Source organism: Leuciscus leuciscus (assembly GCF_965113295.1).
Source record: "Leuciscus leuciscus genome assembly, chromosome: 5".
In the NCBI taxonomy this organism is placed as follows: Eukaryota; Metazoa; Chordata; class Actinopteri; order Cypriniformes; family Leuciscidae; genus Leuciscus; species Leuciscus leuciscus.
Genome location: NC_138729.1, coordinates 17,113,694 through 17,129,953, shown reverse-complemented (window position 1 = coordinate 17,129,953; position 16,260 = coordinate 17,113,694). Strand labels below are relative to the sequence as shown.

The following is a 16,260-nucleotide window of genomic DNA, read 5'->3' as shown; positions in this document are numbered from 1 at the left end:
ACTTTGCATTAAAAACCTTTATATTAACTGGCTTTCACAATAGTACAGAAAATGACAAGCATCTGTGGTCTCCCACTCCCAGTGCTTACATTAATGGTAGTTTAGTCTTAAGTGATTCATTTACATCAAAACAAAAGCTAACATGTATGCCTTTCTTCTACGAAAACAATATTTTTGTCTTACATTTCATAATGAACTCAGAGAAACTCAGTGCTTCCTCGTATTCCATCAGTTCTTTTTCGTGAATTGAAGTGTGTGCAAAGGATTATGGGTGGATGCGAAGGATACACTTGATGCATCCTTCAAAATGAGCTGAATGAAGGACATGAAATGTTCAAAACGTTCTAATTTAGACAGCCTTCAGCTCCACTTGATGATGTGGCAGCCATCCGTTTGAGAAGCACCCCTAGAAACTTTCAGTCAAGTATGTTTGGGGCAGGTTGGCGCTAAACTCTATTGGACACTGGCCCTCCAGGAGCAGGATTGGGCATCCCTGAGCTACATGATCACACTGTTTTCTGCAGAGCTGCTTTATAACTTATTCGACTTGAATTGAATCAACATTAAACTGACTCAAAGTGAATAACGGCACTATTGTCTTCTGTAGAGCAGTTTATAGCAGAATTGAACTCATTTCATAATTGATGAACTTTACACAGTTATTGAACTGAACTGAATCAACACTGAACTGACTTCAGATGAATGATGTTTTTTTACAGCAGAATTTAATTCTGTTTGCTTTATTGATCATTATTTTCCTGTTTATCACTGTAAAACTGCTTTGTATATCTATATAAAGCACTATATAAATAAAGGTGACTTGACTTGGTTTCAGGTGTTTGGAAGCAGCAGAGACGAGGGCGAGGGCAGCAGAAACAGAGCTTCTCAGACTACAGACTGAGCTGGACAAACTACAACAGGAGCAGAAACACGCACATGATCTGCGTCAGGAGATCAGCAGAGACACGGCAGCCGCGCAGAAGCAGCATGAGGGTATCCACTCAACAGCTTTACTTTAACATCAGCTGTTGGTTTCATGCACTGTGAAAATAAACACTCTGAAAAGCTTGTTTTTACCCACAGAAGAGTTGAGCAGACTGAAGAAACAGCTGATGGAATCTCAAACTCAGTTAGATGAGATCAGAGAGGTGAGTTTACAGCAAAACGCTGCATATCTAGCGGTTTTTCATTTAGCCAAAAAACTGAAACCGAAAATAGTTTATTTAATAATCAAATAAAAAATATATAAAAAACTTGTATAAACAGTTTAAATTGCACATTTTTATATTAACTTTTTAATGATATGATTGTTTCTATGTTTCTTATGTATATTCTTATAAATAATCATTTAAAGATGAACTGAACTGAAAACAGTTCATCTTTAAGGGTTTTTCTCTTTTTTTTCAGTGTAATTTTTTTCTTAGTAGAAATATATGCTTTTTCTCTGTAGTTAAATTTAAAAGGACTAATGATTGTAAGTAATTTTTGTGACACTAGTCATTCAATCATGTGACTTCCTACCTGCTCAATCTAAGCAGCTGTTATTGATTATTGGTCTTAATAAGGAAGTGAGCTGTTTGTCAAAACACTTCAAGCCCTGATGAAAGCCTTGTTGGCTGAAACGCGTAGGCATGTTTTTATTTTTATGAGACTAGCCATGGATTAATAAAGGCTTTTTAATCTTCATCCTCCTGAGTGCCTCAGACCTTTATCTTAAGATATATGTTTCTTATGTATTGAAGTTTTTCCACAGTTGAAACACTTTTATGTGCCTTTACTTGAAACATGATAATTCAGTTGGTTGTACTTTTTCTTTCAACATACCTTCTGATGTTCAATCATGTTTATTTCGTGCTGATCTGTTGATAGAATTTGAAAGCTGAGATATTGTTTAATATCAAAAGTAACAAAGCACAAAGTCTTTTGTTATTAAAATGAGAAATCCGTATTGTCAACCCAACCCTAGCACAAAAGACATGTTTACCTGTTGTAGCTTATGCACGTTTTGTGCACTAAATAGATAGGACCGTCAAAACGCACCATCAGAAAAAGCGCTAATTAAACATCACCATTTCGGTTAATGATTTAGACACTCAAACTCAAATTTCTGTGCATCACTATATAGCATGAAAAGTGTTTCTCTTGATTGATCATGTTTAGGAGGTGAAGGCTGCGACACGGCAGCGGGAAGAGCTTGTGAAGCAACAAAAGGAGCAAAAGGCTGGACTGCAGGAGAAAGAGGAGAAGATCAGGAGGAGACAACAGAGACTGGACCGACTGGGGCAGCAGCTGGAGGAGCTCAAGGCAGAAGTAGCCATGAAACAGAAACAGCTTGAAGAACATGAAAAGGTGAAGCGAGATACTATCTTTACCTTTGAAACTAGATGATGAACGTTAGACGAGATACTATCTTTACCTTTGAAACTAGATGATGAACGTTAGACGAGATACTATCTTTACCTTTGAAACTAGATGATGAACGTTAGACATGTTAGAGGGACAGTTCACCCAAAAATGAACATTGTCATCAATTACTTATCCTCCAAAAAGTCCATTATGGATTTCTTTTACAATCTCAGTTTTCAATTATAAAGTACTTTATTGACATGATTGTGTTGACATACAATATTGCCAACGCATTATATGCAAAACAAGTAATGACAAGAACAAGTAATATTTGTTTTTGTTTACAAAAACTTAAGTTAATGATTTTTATTCATAAAGCACATTTAAAACGGCCTCAAGACTGACCAAAAGGCTGTAAAAAGGAGCGACAATTAACATATATTATAAGCTAAGGACAACAAATGAGTTTTAAAAAGAGATTTAAAAACTGGTAAAGTCGATCCTAAATTGGACTGGAAGCCAATGGAGAGCTTGCAAAATGGTGTGGTCACAGTTGCCATTGATTTTATTCATAAGTCATTTTTGTATAGTTTTCCTTTTGTTAATAAATAACTTGCTTTAAAAGGTTGGCTTTCTTGTGTGTCCCAGTTTTGTTGCGTCCCTTTTGAGCCACAGGGCGTAACAATTATATTGAACTGGTTTCTGAGGGTGTGCAGCTGAAAAATGAATTTTGCTTCCCCAGTAACATCTGAATTTGATCCGTTTCTTAATAACTGGAAAACTGTTGAATGAGGTTACAGAGTTTGTCAAAGTACTTCTCTCTCACCTCTTTTTGAACTTTGAGTTTTGAGTTTTTTGCCTAAAGGACTTTCAATGGAGGGACAAAAATCTTTCAGGTTTCTTTGAATCTATCTTTTGTGTTTCGAAGTCGAACAAAAGTTGTGATCACATTAGAAAATTCTGCGGGAAAAAGTAATTAGTCTTTTGTTAACAGTAAAGATGTATGATGCGTTGCTTACACAGAAGTCACTTTCAAACCAAACAGCTTCTGTTGTTATAGCTGCGAATTTGCGCGATCGACTGAACCTATTGCGCAACTTGCGTTGGAAATTATTTTGCCCTCACACTTAATTCCCGGCTATGTGGATTCGGCAAAAATTCATTGATGGTAACTCAATGGTAACTGTGACCACCCAATAAGGGTTTGACATGAGGGTGAGTAAATGATGACCGAATTTCCATTTTTGGGTGAACTAACCTTTAAAATCATTATGTCTAAGATATGATGTAGGTGACCATTTTCTAGGAGTAATGAGGTCATCATGTTTGTGTCCTGTGGGTAGATGGTGAGGGTACAGCAGCAGCAGAGCACTGATCTGGAGCAGCAGCACAGGCTGAAGCAGCAGAAGCTGCAGGCATTAGACAGAGCTCTGGCCCTGAGGCTGGACCGGATGGAGCAGGACACAGTCGCAGAAATGGACCTGCAGAGGGAGCACAAACAGTGCACTGCGCTACAAGAGCAGGTGGATGAACTGGGTGAGCTGCATTACCACGTGGTCCCTTACGTTTAGCCTGGTGAGCGCAGAGCGACTTGCCTTTAAGTACTGAAGTGTGAGTGTGTATTCAGAGCAGAGGGTGTGTGAGCGGGACATCAGACTCCAGCATGCTGTTGAGGAGACCCATCGCCTGCAGGAGGCTCTGCTGTCTGACAGGACCAGCTCTGAGGGACGTCAGGAGGCCCAGAGGAACCACAGCCACACAAACAGGCAAAGACTGCTGGGAGTGGAAGAGGTGATTGTCAGACGGACCCTTTAGTAATACACTAGCAATTTAATGGGCACTGGAGCTGTTGCCTAGTGCTATAAAATGCCAAAATTGTATTCTGTCATTCCAAGCCTGCATGGCTTACTTTCTTCTGAGCAACATAAAAAAAGATATTTTAAAGAATGTCTCTGTTTTCTTTCATTATATGCACAAAAAATATCTTTTAAAGTCCCCATGAACTGGAAGTTGCAAACGACTTTTCTCCAGTGTTGTGACGTATTTCCAAATGAAACGGAATATTGAACAGAGGGCAGGGTTTTACTTTAGCGCTCCTCCTCTCCATCTCTGCTCATAGCAGACTAACGGTTTGAGGGGAGTGGTTAAGCGTTTTCAACCCAAGCCGTCAAACTGACGGAACCGGAAGTAACTTTTCAGATTTTGATTAAAGATTTTTTCTGTGTATTAACTTGCACGGATTAATTGTTCACCACAAGACTAGTAAAATGCGCTAACAAAGTAAATAGGGTCCATTTTGATTTCATGTCAACTTTAATGCCATTTATTCCAGTGTTTTAGTATTATTTATATACTTTTATAGTACTTATATAGTTATTTTTATATTTTCAGTTTTCAAGTTATAATAATTTTATGTAGTAATTTTATGTGCTTTTGTAATTTTTTTATAATTCTATTTACCTTTAATTTATTTAATTTATGTTTTAGTTTTAACTTCAATTTAATTTCATTGTAGTACTTTTACAGGAACTTATTTTATAAAAAAAAAAATAGTTTTTTTTTTTACTTCTAATATTTATATTTTATTTCAGCTTTATTTTTCATAGTTTTAGTTATTAATAACAATATTATAAACTTCATTCAGCTGATATTTGGCAATATTGAGATTATCAAGCTCAACTTAACCCAATTAAGGCACGTTCACACCAAGAACGATAACTATAAAGATAACGATATTAGCGTCCACACCAGCGGACGATATCGTTCTGTTTATTCTAAGCACGTGTTTGTCTGCTGCTTTAAATGCTCAAGCTCTTTAAATGCTCAAGCTCTTTAAAGCAGGATCGATTCTGATTGGCTGTCTATGTTTGTACCGTTCATCAGATGGAATAAAATCGTTCTAAAAAAGAGATTGCAAAAATATTGTTTCTCTGTATCGTATCGATTTTTAGAACTTTATCGTTATCTTTATAGTTATCGTTCTTGGTGTGAACGGGCCTTTAGACTTGTAAGTATGATACCGTTGTAAATGGGTACATTGTGCTGGCTTTATTTTAACATTCCTTCATTTTACGAGGTCTTTAGTCAGCTCCGGCTGTGAGTTTTATTATACTTTATAGCCGACAGACTAACTTGAGCTTGTTTCAGGAGCGTGTGCGTCTCCAAAGGGACCTGCTGACTGTGGACAAAGCTGCTCAAGAAAACCATAAACAAGCCAGAACGCTGCAGGAACAGCTCAGCACAATTTCCCAAGAGCTGCTCTGCCTCAAAGACAAGGTACAAACAGAAAATAGCATTGTAACACACCACATCTGTTTACTGTTATAGATCTGTTGCAGATAAACGTATTAGTTGTACTTGTTCTACTTGTTTGGGCTGTAACAAATTTTGCAGCACATGTGATGTTACTGTACATGGTTATCAGTGAGATATGAGAAAGATGAATGACTGTCATGTGCCTCTCTCTCAGCTGCAGGGCCAAGAGGAAGGAGTTTCTCGGCTATGTGAGATTAAGGACAGCGCGCGCTCTGTGAGATCACAGATGAAAGCGGAGATAGACAGTGGGGTGAGGGAGCTGGAGTCGCCCTCTAGCGCCTCCTCAGACACAGACAGCCTGAAAGAGAATCATCCTAGTGTTACGCTCTCCTTGGGGAATCCAGCATACAACACTAAGGTGAGGCTTTTCATATGCACCTCTTAAACAAGTGTGTTAGAATGGGAGATAGCGGTGTAAAAGTGCACAGATTACTCTAAAGCTGTGGTTCTCAATCAGGGGCCGGGACCCAGTAGGGAGACTCAGCAAACATCTAGAAGGCCTCATGATGAATTAAATGATTAAAATAATGGAAACATTTTAATTCTGTTTTATAATTATAATTTACTCACCCTCATTTCAAACCTGTATACTTTTCTTTCTTCTGCTGAACATGAAAGAAGATATTTTTAAGATTGTTGGTAACCAAACAGTTTTGGTTCCCATTGACTTATATATAAATAAATAAAAATGAAAGTAAATAGGAATTAGATCTGTTTGGTTACGAACCTTCTTCAAAATATCTGCAGTAGTTCCACAGAATAATAAATGATGAAATATTTGTTTTGGGCGGACCATCCCTTTCATTTAATTGTTCCTTGAAGAACCAGGTTCCCCCTGTCTTGGTAAACCTGGATAAACTGTATGAGGAAGCCTAATTCTAAAAGTGTGACTTGTACACCTGGTAAATTAATAAAATCTAAAACACTTGTATGCACAAAAAATCTATGCATTTGTATAATGAATAATGCATTTTTTACTAGTTTACTAGTTGAGCTTTAAAATATTTTAGCAGGTACAATTTGAGTAAAATATATATACGTATATTTAAAAAAATATTTCCTTATCCTTATCCCAAAAAATCCTTATCCTTAGAGTCACGCAAATTCATTGGTTAAAAATAGTGCATTGCAGTAGAATAAGTATAAAAGTATAACATAAGTATAAAAATTACATAATTAGATTTTTTTTTTTTTTTTACAGAAAAGTTTTTTAAAAGTTTTGAAAATAAAATAGGGGGCTTTTGAATATTGTTGTGGATATTAGAAGGGGGCCTTGGAGTGAAAAAGGTTAAGAACCACTGCTCTTAAGTAACATTTATTCTGCATTTTATCACTGAAAAGTCTGATTATTCTATCCATGGAACACAGAGGGAGCTCCAAAAAGGATAAAGCACCAAAAAGCTCATATGACTTCTGGGCACAATCCATTTTCTTCAGCTCTTAAATCTCTTTCTGCTTCTGCAGTTTCTAACCTGGCACATTTGCAAACTCTGTTTTGTTAATCAGGAGTTGAGATGCAATGAATGGGGATAATGTTGATCATTTTCTACAAACAGGATGAACAGTGGCGAGGGGAAGCACTGAGGGAAAGACTAAGGCAGCAGGAGGACCACCTGAAGGTACAGTTAAGTTAATCAGGATCTCAATTGCTGTCCCAATTCAGAGGCTGCATCCTTCGAAGGCCGATTGCATCACTACGGCGCGACAAAGGCTGTCCCAATTCGAAGGCTCCTTCAAATGCGCCCTCGAAATGTGGCCTTCGTTTCCCGTGAAATTATAAAACAGATGGACCCTTCGTGGCTTTGCATACCACAGACAGAATTTTTTTAAAGAAATTGCTGAATTACACTCTTAAATGGTTTTGGGTTCTACTTACTCAAATTATCTAGATGAGATTTTTATATAGTTTATTTATACTCTTTATTATGTACACAAATGGATCATGGTGACCATATTTAGACAGGCAGTGAACCCTGTTTTGTGTTTGGGCAGTTGAATATAACTTTTAAGTCCAGTACAAAAGTTACTGCCCCACGTCAACGGCAGCTGTCACATATTCTAGGCATCAATAACAATCCTCCGTAGGCTAGACTGTCCCATGTAACAACGCTCGGGCAGACCTTTGAAGTCCGAGTCCTTCGAAGGATGCAGCCATTGAATTGGGACACAGCCAATATCTTGATCATTTGATAAGGCAAAGATCATTTGATCATTTTTCCACACATATCAGGATTTATAAAAAAAATCAACTAGGCATAAATATGTGGGTACAGAGTCTTTTACTGGAGTGAGCGAAGTAAAAAAGTTAAATAATTATTTAAACTCGGTTTTACAACTGATATACACATTTAGATGAAATATGCCACTCTCATTAATGAAGTTTAAGCACTGAAATTTCATGAAATCATTATCCAGAAGATACAATATTTTTATATTAGTTTAGAAATATTTGTAGTGGATGCGCTGCTTTTGAACACTTTTCCTGTGACATGATGTGTTTTAATGTTTTAACTACAGCGTATGTGCTTGGCGCATGGTAATTCCGCTTTGAACTGTGTTCTAAATAACAGATGTTCTGAGAAAAAACGTTCGTGCGGATAATGATCAATGATGCGCACTTACTTACGCACTTACGTCTAAGCAGATGGCTTAGCAACATAGACCGTATAATGACAGGCACTGAAGGACTCGCTCGGTGATTGAACGGTTCATTGACCAGATTGAATCAGTCCGGTAACAGTAGGTTGTAAAACCTCTGCTGCACGCAGGTGCTGTTGGTGTCGTGCACAGACAGACAGACAGACAGACAGACAGTAGCCTAATGATAATCATTTTCGGGGTTTTCCCAATATTATGAAAAACACTATTGTATTTGAAGGGAACGATAAGATATCCACGTTTATTTTTATTTTTTAATGTTTTTGTCAGTGATGCGCTGAGTCAGACAATTATTTACACTGCAAGTCTATTTCCATTCAAAATATATAAACCATCCTAAAATATGTATACCTTATAAAAATTGCATAAATTTGACTTGCTTATAGCAATTAAAAATATCATACTCTTTGGCATGTGATTGAGAATAATTCTTCTCTGAAATGTATTTTATACAATATTGATTTATTTATTGTAAAACAAGGCAAGGATGCTGAATGATTTTTAGTAATGGGATGTGACGGCACGTGGTCCTTGAGGGCCACTATCCTGCAGAATTTAGCTCCAATCCTAATTAAGCACTCCTGAACCAGCTATTCAAAGCCTCCAGGATTGTGTGTTGAGGCATATTGGAGTTAAACTCTGCAGGACGCTGGCCCGACACCCCTGTGATAAGGTAACACTTTATATTATTAGAATTTGATTTAGATTTTGTCTGAGAAGATTTGAAATCTTAGGGCTGATTTGAGTGTCTGTCCATGGTTTCCAGGTTCAACTGCGCAGTCGCATGTTCTCCCAGCAAGAGGCTCTGAGTCAGCGCAGACTGCAGACTGAAGGCAGCATTCAGGGTCTGCGCAGACATGTTGACAAACTGGACCAGCTCCTTGGCAACTCTTCCAAAGACTCCTCTTATTTGAGTGACCTGGAAGCCCTGCCAAAACATACCGATGTAAGGGATCTGAAACAATGGTCCACGGGCACTTCTGTATTTACATTATAATTGCATATACTGAATAGTAACCATGCAGCATTTATAACTATCTTCCATTATCGGATTATGTAAGCAGGTAAATACAGAGGAGTACAGATGAGTTCAGAGGAGCTGTTCGATTAAACCCCACATCTAAGAAAAGGGCAAACATTGAGACAAATCCACAAGACAGTCTCAACTTCCTCCTTTGGTTAGGGCAGAGGCTGGATGTTTAAACCTTTCTCTACAGCACAAAAAAAATAAAAAAAATAAACTGGTTTCGGTTTCCACATACAAACAAGGATACTGAAACTTAAGGGAAAAAATAAGATGGTGAAAGTTCATTCTCTACCTCTGTTGTTGCTTTATGAAATTATTAATGACTGTTACATGCCTTTTAGTCATGTTAAAGTAGGCAATGTCTTGTGAATGTTTTGTTGGTGTTTACAGTTGAAACAGATGCAGGTTTCATCATGTGATGCACAAAAAAAAGGTTGTGCTCTGGAATGAATTAGTTTCATTTGTCAAAAATGATCTTGTACTCGAAACCATGATATGCAGAGTATTTATTACAGCACTTCTCTTTATATAGATTGTCTCAAATCAAATACTTTAATTAAAGCGAGAATTGCACACAATTAATAGCCTCATTTCTTGTCCAGTTTCTCATGTTCCAAGATGTCTCTCACTATTGCTCATATACAGTTTGATCAATTGTATATGTGGACAAAAACTCAGTCTAAAGTATTGTCTTTATTAACATAATTACAAATAAAAGTCACTTACAGTCAGAAGACATACTTGAGTTCAATAGCAGATTAATTTTTGCAGATGTCATTAAGATGTGAAAAAGCAAGACAGTAAAGACAAATTAAAAAGGGATTTTCAGTTTACAAAACATCTAAAATCTACTGTAATACACAAATTTTATAGAAAAATCATATTTGGAGTGCTTCTTTTTGCCTTTTTATCGGTCCACTGCAAATGTGCATCTATGGAAAAAAGAAAACTGCTGGTTGTCGCATCAGCCCATTTTAAGTAGTTTTTTTTCCCCAAGATGCTGTACTAATCAGATCAGGGCTAAATTTTCCCACAATGATATTTCTCATGCTGTGGTGGCCTGTTCGTTACATATTCATAAATTGTAGGGTTTTATGAACTCCCTTTGGATTAGGGGAAAACCATGATGCCTGTTAAAGCAGTCGTATCGTGCATCATGCTTAAGCAACCATCAAGAAACTCAGCTCAGCGCCAAAGATGACCAGTGTTTGGAAATCAATTTAATGGAATGTTTTGAAAAGGCAAAATCTCTATTACAAGTGAATCGCTGGAATTCTTTCGATAAAAGCTACATGAGGATTATGAATAAAAAGGGCAGCACATCAGAGTGAACAGAAGCAAAGCATAAGGCAACTGAAATTATCAATGTAAAAACAATATGAATATCTTGATATGATGACAATTTGCAGGGCCTGAAGATTTGGTACATGTTTCTCCTGCTGGTCTGTTTCTTAAGCTACTGTGATGTTGAAATATTTACAGATGCTCAAAAACAGCCCGAAAGGGGATCTGAAACCTTGTAGACTTAAGATCTTAACACAAAACCAGCTCCAGGCCCTCGGAAAAAACCAAATCAAAACTGCAAAGTGCGGAAAACATTCTTCAGGACCTAAAATGTGTCCCAGCCTCTTCAATATATTACTATAACAGTTACTATGTTAAAATAACTGTCTGAAACGACCAAAGCCATAGCTGATTTTTTTTTTTTACAATGGACCTTCCATTGAGATTCTTCTCAGAACAATACTAATCTTGTATAGTACATGTATATTATTTCCTGAATAGGTACAAACAGGGATAAATATTTGGTGATTGGATGTGAACTGCAAAAACTCTAATTTAAAACAGAATACAATATTTCAGTTTTAGATTTTTAACAAAATGTTACATACAATGTTGATGCATGTTCTCCTGATCACTTCAATACGAATAACGTTTGCCAATATTTCCATTTCATTTACATTACTCTAGTATTCAGACAGCCCCTGTACATGAGATGTTTAGTTTATAGTTACGCACATCACATCTGTAAAGGATAAACCCAGCATTTCTTCAGTTTATCGACAATCATCTTCTCTCTTCAGGATTAGTGTTCAGTGGAGGAGCCGTCCTCCCTTGAGTGCTTAATGGGAGCACTGGGATGTGTGCGTATGAGAAACAAGCAAAACAAGTGAGGGAATAGAGAGGAGAAGGGGAGGTGGGAAAGAATAGAGCATGAATTATGTTACACCTCCATCACACAGAGCCATCTGGCCCCAGTCTCCATGAGCAAACATACTGGAAGGGGAAAGACTTTTAGATACAGAGGGAGTCAGAGGTGGGATCTGGGAGGGGAAGGAATAGAGAAACAGAGAGAGTGAAGTCTCCATGGTCATTAACAGCTGCAGCCCTCCTTCTGAGGCTGTGCGTCACTGCTGAGCCGCCCACCCTGGGGGGCGGTAGGCTTGTGCTGGACCCCTGACTCGGCCGCGTTCAGGTCCAGGCTGCCGTCTTGAATGTTCTGGTAGATCTTCTTTGCGGCTTCAAGGAAAGCATCCTCCACATTCTCACCTCTGTTGGATGGACATATGCAGAGATACTAAAGAGAACTGAAATATCACACTGGGAATTTGACAAATTACGTGCGTACGCTCTGATGGCAGATGTTCTAAAGGCCACTTACGTTTTTGCGCTTGCCTCAAGGAATAACAAACCTGTTTGAAAAGATTGTAGTGAGTGTGGGATGTCTGGCAATGTATTAGCCTTGAAGTCAATTCAACAGTGGACCACCACTTTATCATTTGGATCTGAGCTATTCAGTTAACAACAACAACAACAATAAATGAACTAAAAACCATCCCACCCCCACAACAAAGTACAATTAATTAACATTTAATTTAACATATTAAATTTACCCCAAGTCGTTTTGTTATTCCAGAAGTTTTGTTCTAAATTACAGAATTGTATGCTCTTCAATAAAAACAACAGTTTTTGAGGGAAAATAGAAAGAAATTATTTTGCATTTTAATTTTAAGTTTAAAGATATCAATAATCATTTATTAATTTAAATTACAACCACCTTACCGTTTTCTTCAGCAAACTGCTTGGCCTCTTCATATGTGACATCACGCTGGGCTTCTAGGTCTGCTTTGTTACCAATTAGAATGATCACCTGAGGAAAGATTTAGATTGTCTTGCACAGGCTAAAGTTTGCTCTTCATGCAAACCACATCTGTAGTTAAAATATGAATGAAGCCCCAACACCATTTTAACCAAATTGAAAAGCATCATGTGTACCAAATTTGGGCTTAAGATACAGTTAAAACAGAATGAACTTACAGTATTGGGATTGGTGAGATTCCTGGCATCAGTCAGCCAGCTGCTGAGGTGGTTGTACGTGCTTCGCCTGCAAAAACAAACACGAATCACATATTTTCCTTTAGGCTTAAATAATAAAAAGCGCAGTTCAAAAGATAGCATTGAACATTTAAACTCAATGCGATCAGAGTATTGGTCTACCTGGTGATGTCATACACCATGAGGGCCCCGGCGGCTCCTCTGTAGTAGCTGCGTGTGACAGCACGGAATCTCTCCTGCCCTGCCGTGTCCCAAATCTGAAGCTTCACCTTCTGCCCGCTCACTTCAATTATCCGTGTGCCAAACTCAACACCAATTGTATGAGGACAGTCAGCCATAACTAAAAGATACAAAGTAGAAGTTACTCAAGCAATGAAGAACTTTTTTTGAAGCCTCCTTATTTAAAATGAGGACATAATCCGCATAAAAAGGATAACATATGTGGTCAAAAATATATATTTTTTTTTATACACAGATACTAAAATTCTCTTTCAATACTCTTTTTTGCAATATCTATACATCTCTATGTTGCACTGCTGTGTTCTAACACACAAGTAGCTCATGATCTGGAGTTTTCAGCATCTCAGAGCAGCTCGGTTCACAGTAAATGCTGCAAACTCCATCTTTGCATGTGCTCTGATTTAACATGCATTTGGGAATGCAACAGGTCAGTTATGCTTTTGCACATTGGCGTAATCTCTCATTTTTGTGGACAGATGATTAATAATTTTTTTTTATTATTCATGCAAGTGAAGATATTAAGGCTATGTTTACATGACAACGTCTCAGACAAATCTCAGATGTTTTTCCTTTGCATACAGTCGAGAACATTATCAAAACGATCCCCGTACACACAGATCCGTATAAACGACAAAAAAAATCCATATTATGCATGCCAGGCCAGTAGTTGGTGATGTCACTTTATAAAATAATACATTTGCATATTTGAAATTCCAGTATCATAACAAAAACGTATTTAGTATTAGCCTGTGCCTCAATAAACAGGTGCAGCAAGCGATTTATGAAAAACGCTGTTGAAAAGTGGATCGGAAACAGCACCAAAACACACTTGTAGCCAATCAGCAGTAAGGGGGCGTATCCACTCATGATGGGGGAGGAGAGAGAGCTCAGTGCACAAGACAGTCATTAGAGAGAGAGAGAGAGAGAGAGAGAGAGAGAGAGAGAGAGAGAGAGAGAGAGAGAGAGAGAGAGAGAGAGAGAGAGAGAGAGAGAGAGAGAGAGAGAGAAAAAATGGGCAGAAAAAATACAAAAGAGGAAAAGGCTAAGGGAAAATCCCTTTTAAAAGAAGGGTTACGTTCAGATAAGAGGTGGGACTCGTGTTAATATCGGAGAAGCTTTCAAACGCTGGAGAGATCTTAAGGTGCGGGAAGGCCTGAAAAAAGATTTTATTTCTTCTCGATACACGAATAACGTTGGTTTTGTTGTGTTTCACAGAACTAAGATATCATATATTTTGCTTGAATATTTACTCATGTGTCATCTTCGCTTGTTTGTTCATTCGCATTATTATTATTAAAAGCCTGGAACAACTAAACCTCCTCCACCGCCTGTTTCAAGCATTGTCAATAAGTGTGTCCGAAAAGTGAGATAACACTCCTAATATTATGTTTTTTTTCTTTTGGTTCCCCTATTAGTGATCGCTATAGCCCCTTAATCATGTCACATGTGTAATATATTAGTTACTTTGGACTATCGTGTTATGTAGGGACCTGTTCATGAAAACTTTTTTTGGGGGGGTTGGAAGGGATGACTTTGCCATTGAAGGAGTAGAGGAGCTAAATAACAATTAGACATTTGACCTGAATTATCATAGTAACACTAATTGCTTTCACTTATTGATGAAATCATACCCTCCGGCGGCAGGCACAGCAGATTCCGTCATAGTTGTTGCCTGTGTTGCATTGCGCGTACATGAATGTGGGGGCGGAGGCATCAAGATAGGGGTGTGATCCTTTTTTTTGTTTGTTTGGTGATTTCAAAAATCAACAGCATTTACCAGAAATCGCTTACTGCATCTTTAAGGATTCCTTGTTTTAGTGTAAACTGTAATTCATACCACCTTTGGCACTTACATTTCTTTTCTGTGAACTGGTGGAGTAAACATGACTTTCCAACTCCCATGTCACCTATACACAACAAATAATCACACACATATATGAGCCAAAAAATTATTAAATATTATGGAACAGATAGATAGATAAAAAACAGTGTATTGTAGAAAGCAAACTGATCACTTACCAATAATGATATATTTGAAAATATAGGAATAGTTATATGGTGCAGTCGTCATTTTTGCACTGGAAAGCAGAAAGAGAAATTATACAAAGCTTAAAATGACACTAACTCATAAACAGTCGAAATAAATCAAATATTCAGCATTCACAACAACAAAATGAAACCACACTGGCAGCAATCAAACAGCGCTCAGCTGACCAAATGTCCTACTATTGTCTAAAAGGCACATTTCCCTTTTCCTCCATAAGATCACCAAACCTCGGTAGTGAGAGATCGGGACAAAGCAAATTCAGGATAATAATGATGTATAGGTGACAAGCAAGCACGATAGTTATGTTAATTGAAATGTATACAGGCAAAGAGTAACGTGACACTGAGCTAAAGCAGCATAAACACTGCTGCAGCACTACAATCAGCCAGCGCCATGACTGACTAATCAGCTAATCACACACTCCTGTCAAAGGTTTCACAGCTATAAGCTAGACCACACCTAATATAAATCACTCCAAAGTAATGTTTTAACCCGTATGTCAGCGACCCTTGCGTTTCCGTGTCGTATTTTAGACGATAAATGTGTTAATGTTGAGCATTAAAGGGCTAGTTAGCGTTAGCTGACCTCGCGCTGAACCAAACCCAGAGATGCTAAAGCTAACAGCTACTCCCAAAAATGAGGCACGTAAAGCGTTAAAAACAGTGTCAGTCGTTAGTATCAAGCAATTCTGAAAAACAATATGGTGAAAATTATCTTGTGATGTGTGTATCCTTTACCTAAAATATAAATTCAAGTGGTTTTTGGAGGTTTGGGTTGGTTATCGGCGAGTGTGAGCCGTCCGGTTGCTTTCTTCCTCTAAAAGTGCTGCTGCGATGAAAACAGTGAGAGCAGCGACTTCTACTGGAGCAACAATAGCACATACACTCACCGCTACTGAAGATCAAACTGGCACACACACACCTCTACTGGACCAACAGTGTTTCCTCAAAAATGGATGAGGAAAATAATCGTCAGAAAAAACAAAAACAAAATATGAAATCAAATGGTATTTAATCAATAGCTTTTTCTAAAATGACACTGTCCAACAGAGAAACTAGCATAAAGGGAAGACGCTTAATTGGCTTTTTGTCAGAAAGCCAAAAAGTGTATTTTTTTTCCAGAATTGTCAGGACAAGGCAAGTCGCCACGCGTGTTTTAAATGTTATAAATATAATATAAATGTTTTGTAACTTTTAATTGTAGTATGTGTTGGCCAGACTTGGCCTGGGTAATGGTTGTATTATTTTTGTATATTATCTTGTGCATTTGAGCTATGTTTCATGAAATGTAA

The 16,260-nt window shown here is 37.7% G+C and overlaps 2 protein-coding genes across 3 annotated transcripts in view; one reads left to right on the top strand and one right to left on the bottom strand.

Annotated features, from left to right (window-relative positions):
* The window catches only part of cntrl (centriolin), a 35,710-nt gene extending 25,786 nt beyond the window's left edge, over positions 1-9,924 (top strand). The window contains exons 34-43 of one of the 2 annotated variants that reach the window (XM_082169715.1): positions 836-993; positions 1,084-1,148; positions 2,161-2,349; positions 3,690-3,882; positions 3,974-4,137; positions 5,494-5,622; positions 5,816-6,019; positions 7,218-7,280; positions 9,086-9,265; positions 9,384-9,924. In XM_082169715.1, the coding sequence (XP_082025841.1) occupies positions 836-993; positions 1,084-1,148; positions 2,161-2,349; positions 3,690-3,882; positions 3,974-4,137; positions 5,494-5,622; positions 5,816-6,019; positions 7,218-7,280; positions 9,086-9,265; positions 9,384-9,407 (1,369 nt within the window). In that variant the 3' untranslated portion in view covers positions 9,408-9,924. Of the gene's footprint in view, positions 1-835; positions 994-1,083; positions 1,149-2,160; positions 2,350-3,689; positions 3,883-3,973; positions 4,138-5,493; positions 5,623-5,815; positions 6,020-7,217; positions 7,281-9,085 lie in introns of both variants that reach the window. The other variant, XM_082169716.1, reaches the window with a different exon arrangement.
* Positions 9,925-10,544: 620 nt separating this feature from the next.
* On the bottom strand, positions 10,545-15,856 carry rab14 (RAB14, member RAS oncogene family). The gene is made up of 8 exons (XM_082169749.1): positions 15,707-15,856; positions 14,942-15,000; positions 14,776-14,829; positions 12,845-13,022; positions 12,665-12,731; positions 12,410-12,497; positions 12,009-12,039; positions 10,545-11,898 (listed from the first exon to the last, which is right to left on the bottom strand). Exons 2-8 carry the CDS (start codon positions 14,991-14,993, stop codon positions 11,721-11,723), a joined length of 648 nt encoding a protein of 215 aa, XP_082025875.1. The 5' UTR covers positions 14,994-15,000; positions 15,707-15,856; the 3' UTR covers positions 10,545-11,720.
* Positions 15,857-16,260: the final 404 nt, after the last annotated feature.

Bases quoted from the DNA above. Each gene is read 5' to 3' on its own strand.
- rab14 (XM_082169749.1), bottom strand. From the start codon at position 14,993: ATGACGACTGCACCATATAACTATTCCTATATTTTCAAATATATCATT. The intron at 12,498-12,664 runs GTAAGTTCATTC...ATCTTTCCTCAG, and splicing joins ATCTCACCAATCCCAATACT to GTGATCATTCTAATTGGTAA. The intron at 12,040-12,409 runs GTAAGGTGGTTG...CTTTTCAAACAG, and splicing joins GCAGTTTGCTGAAGAAAACG to GTTTGTTATTCCTTGAGGCA.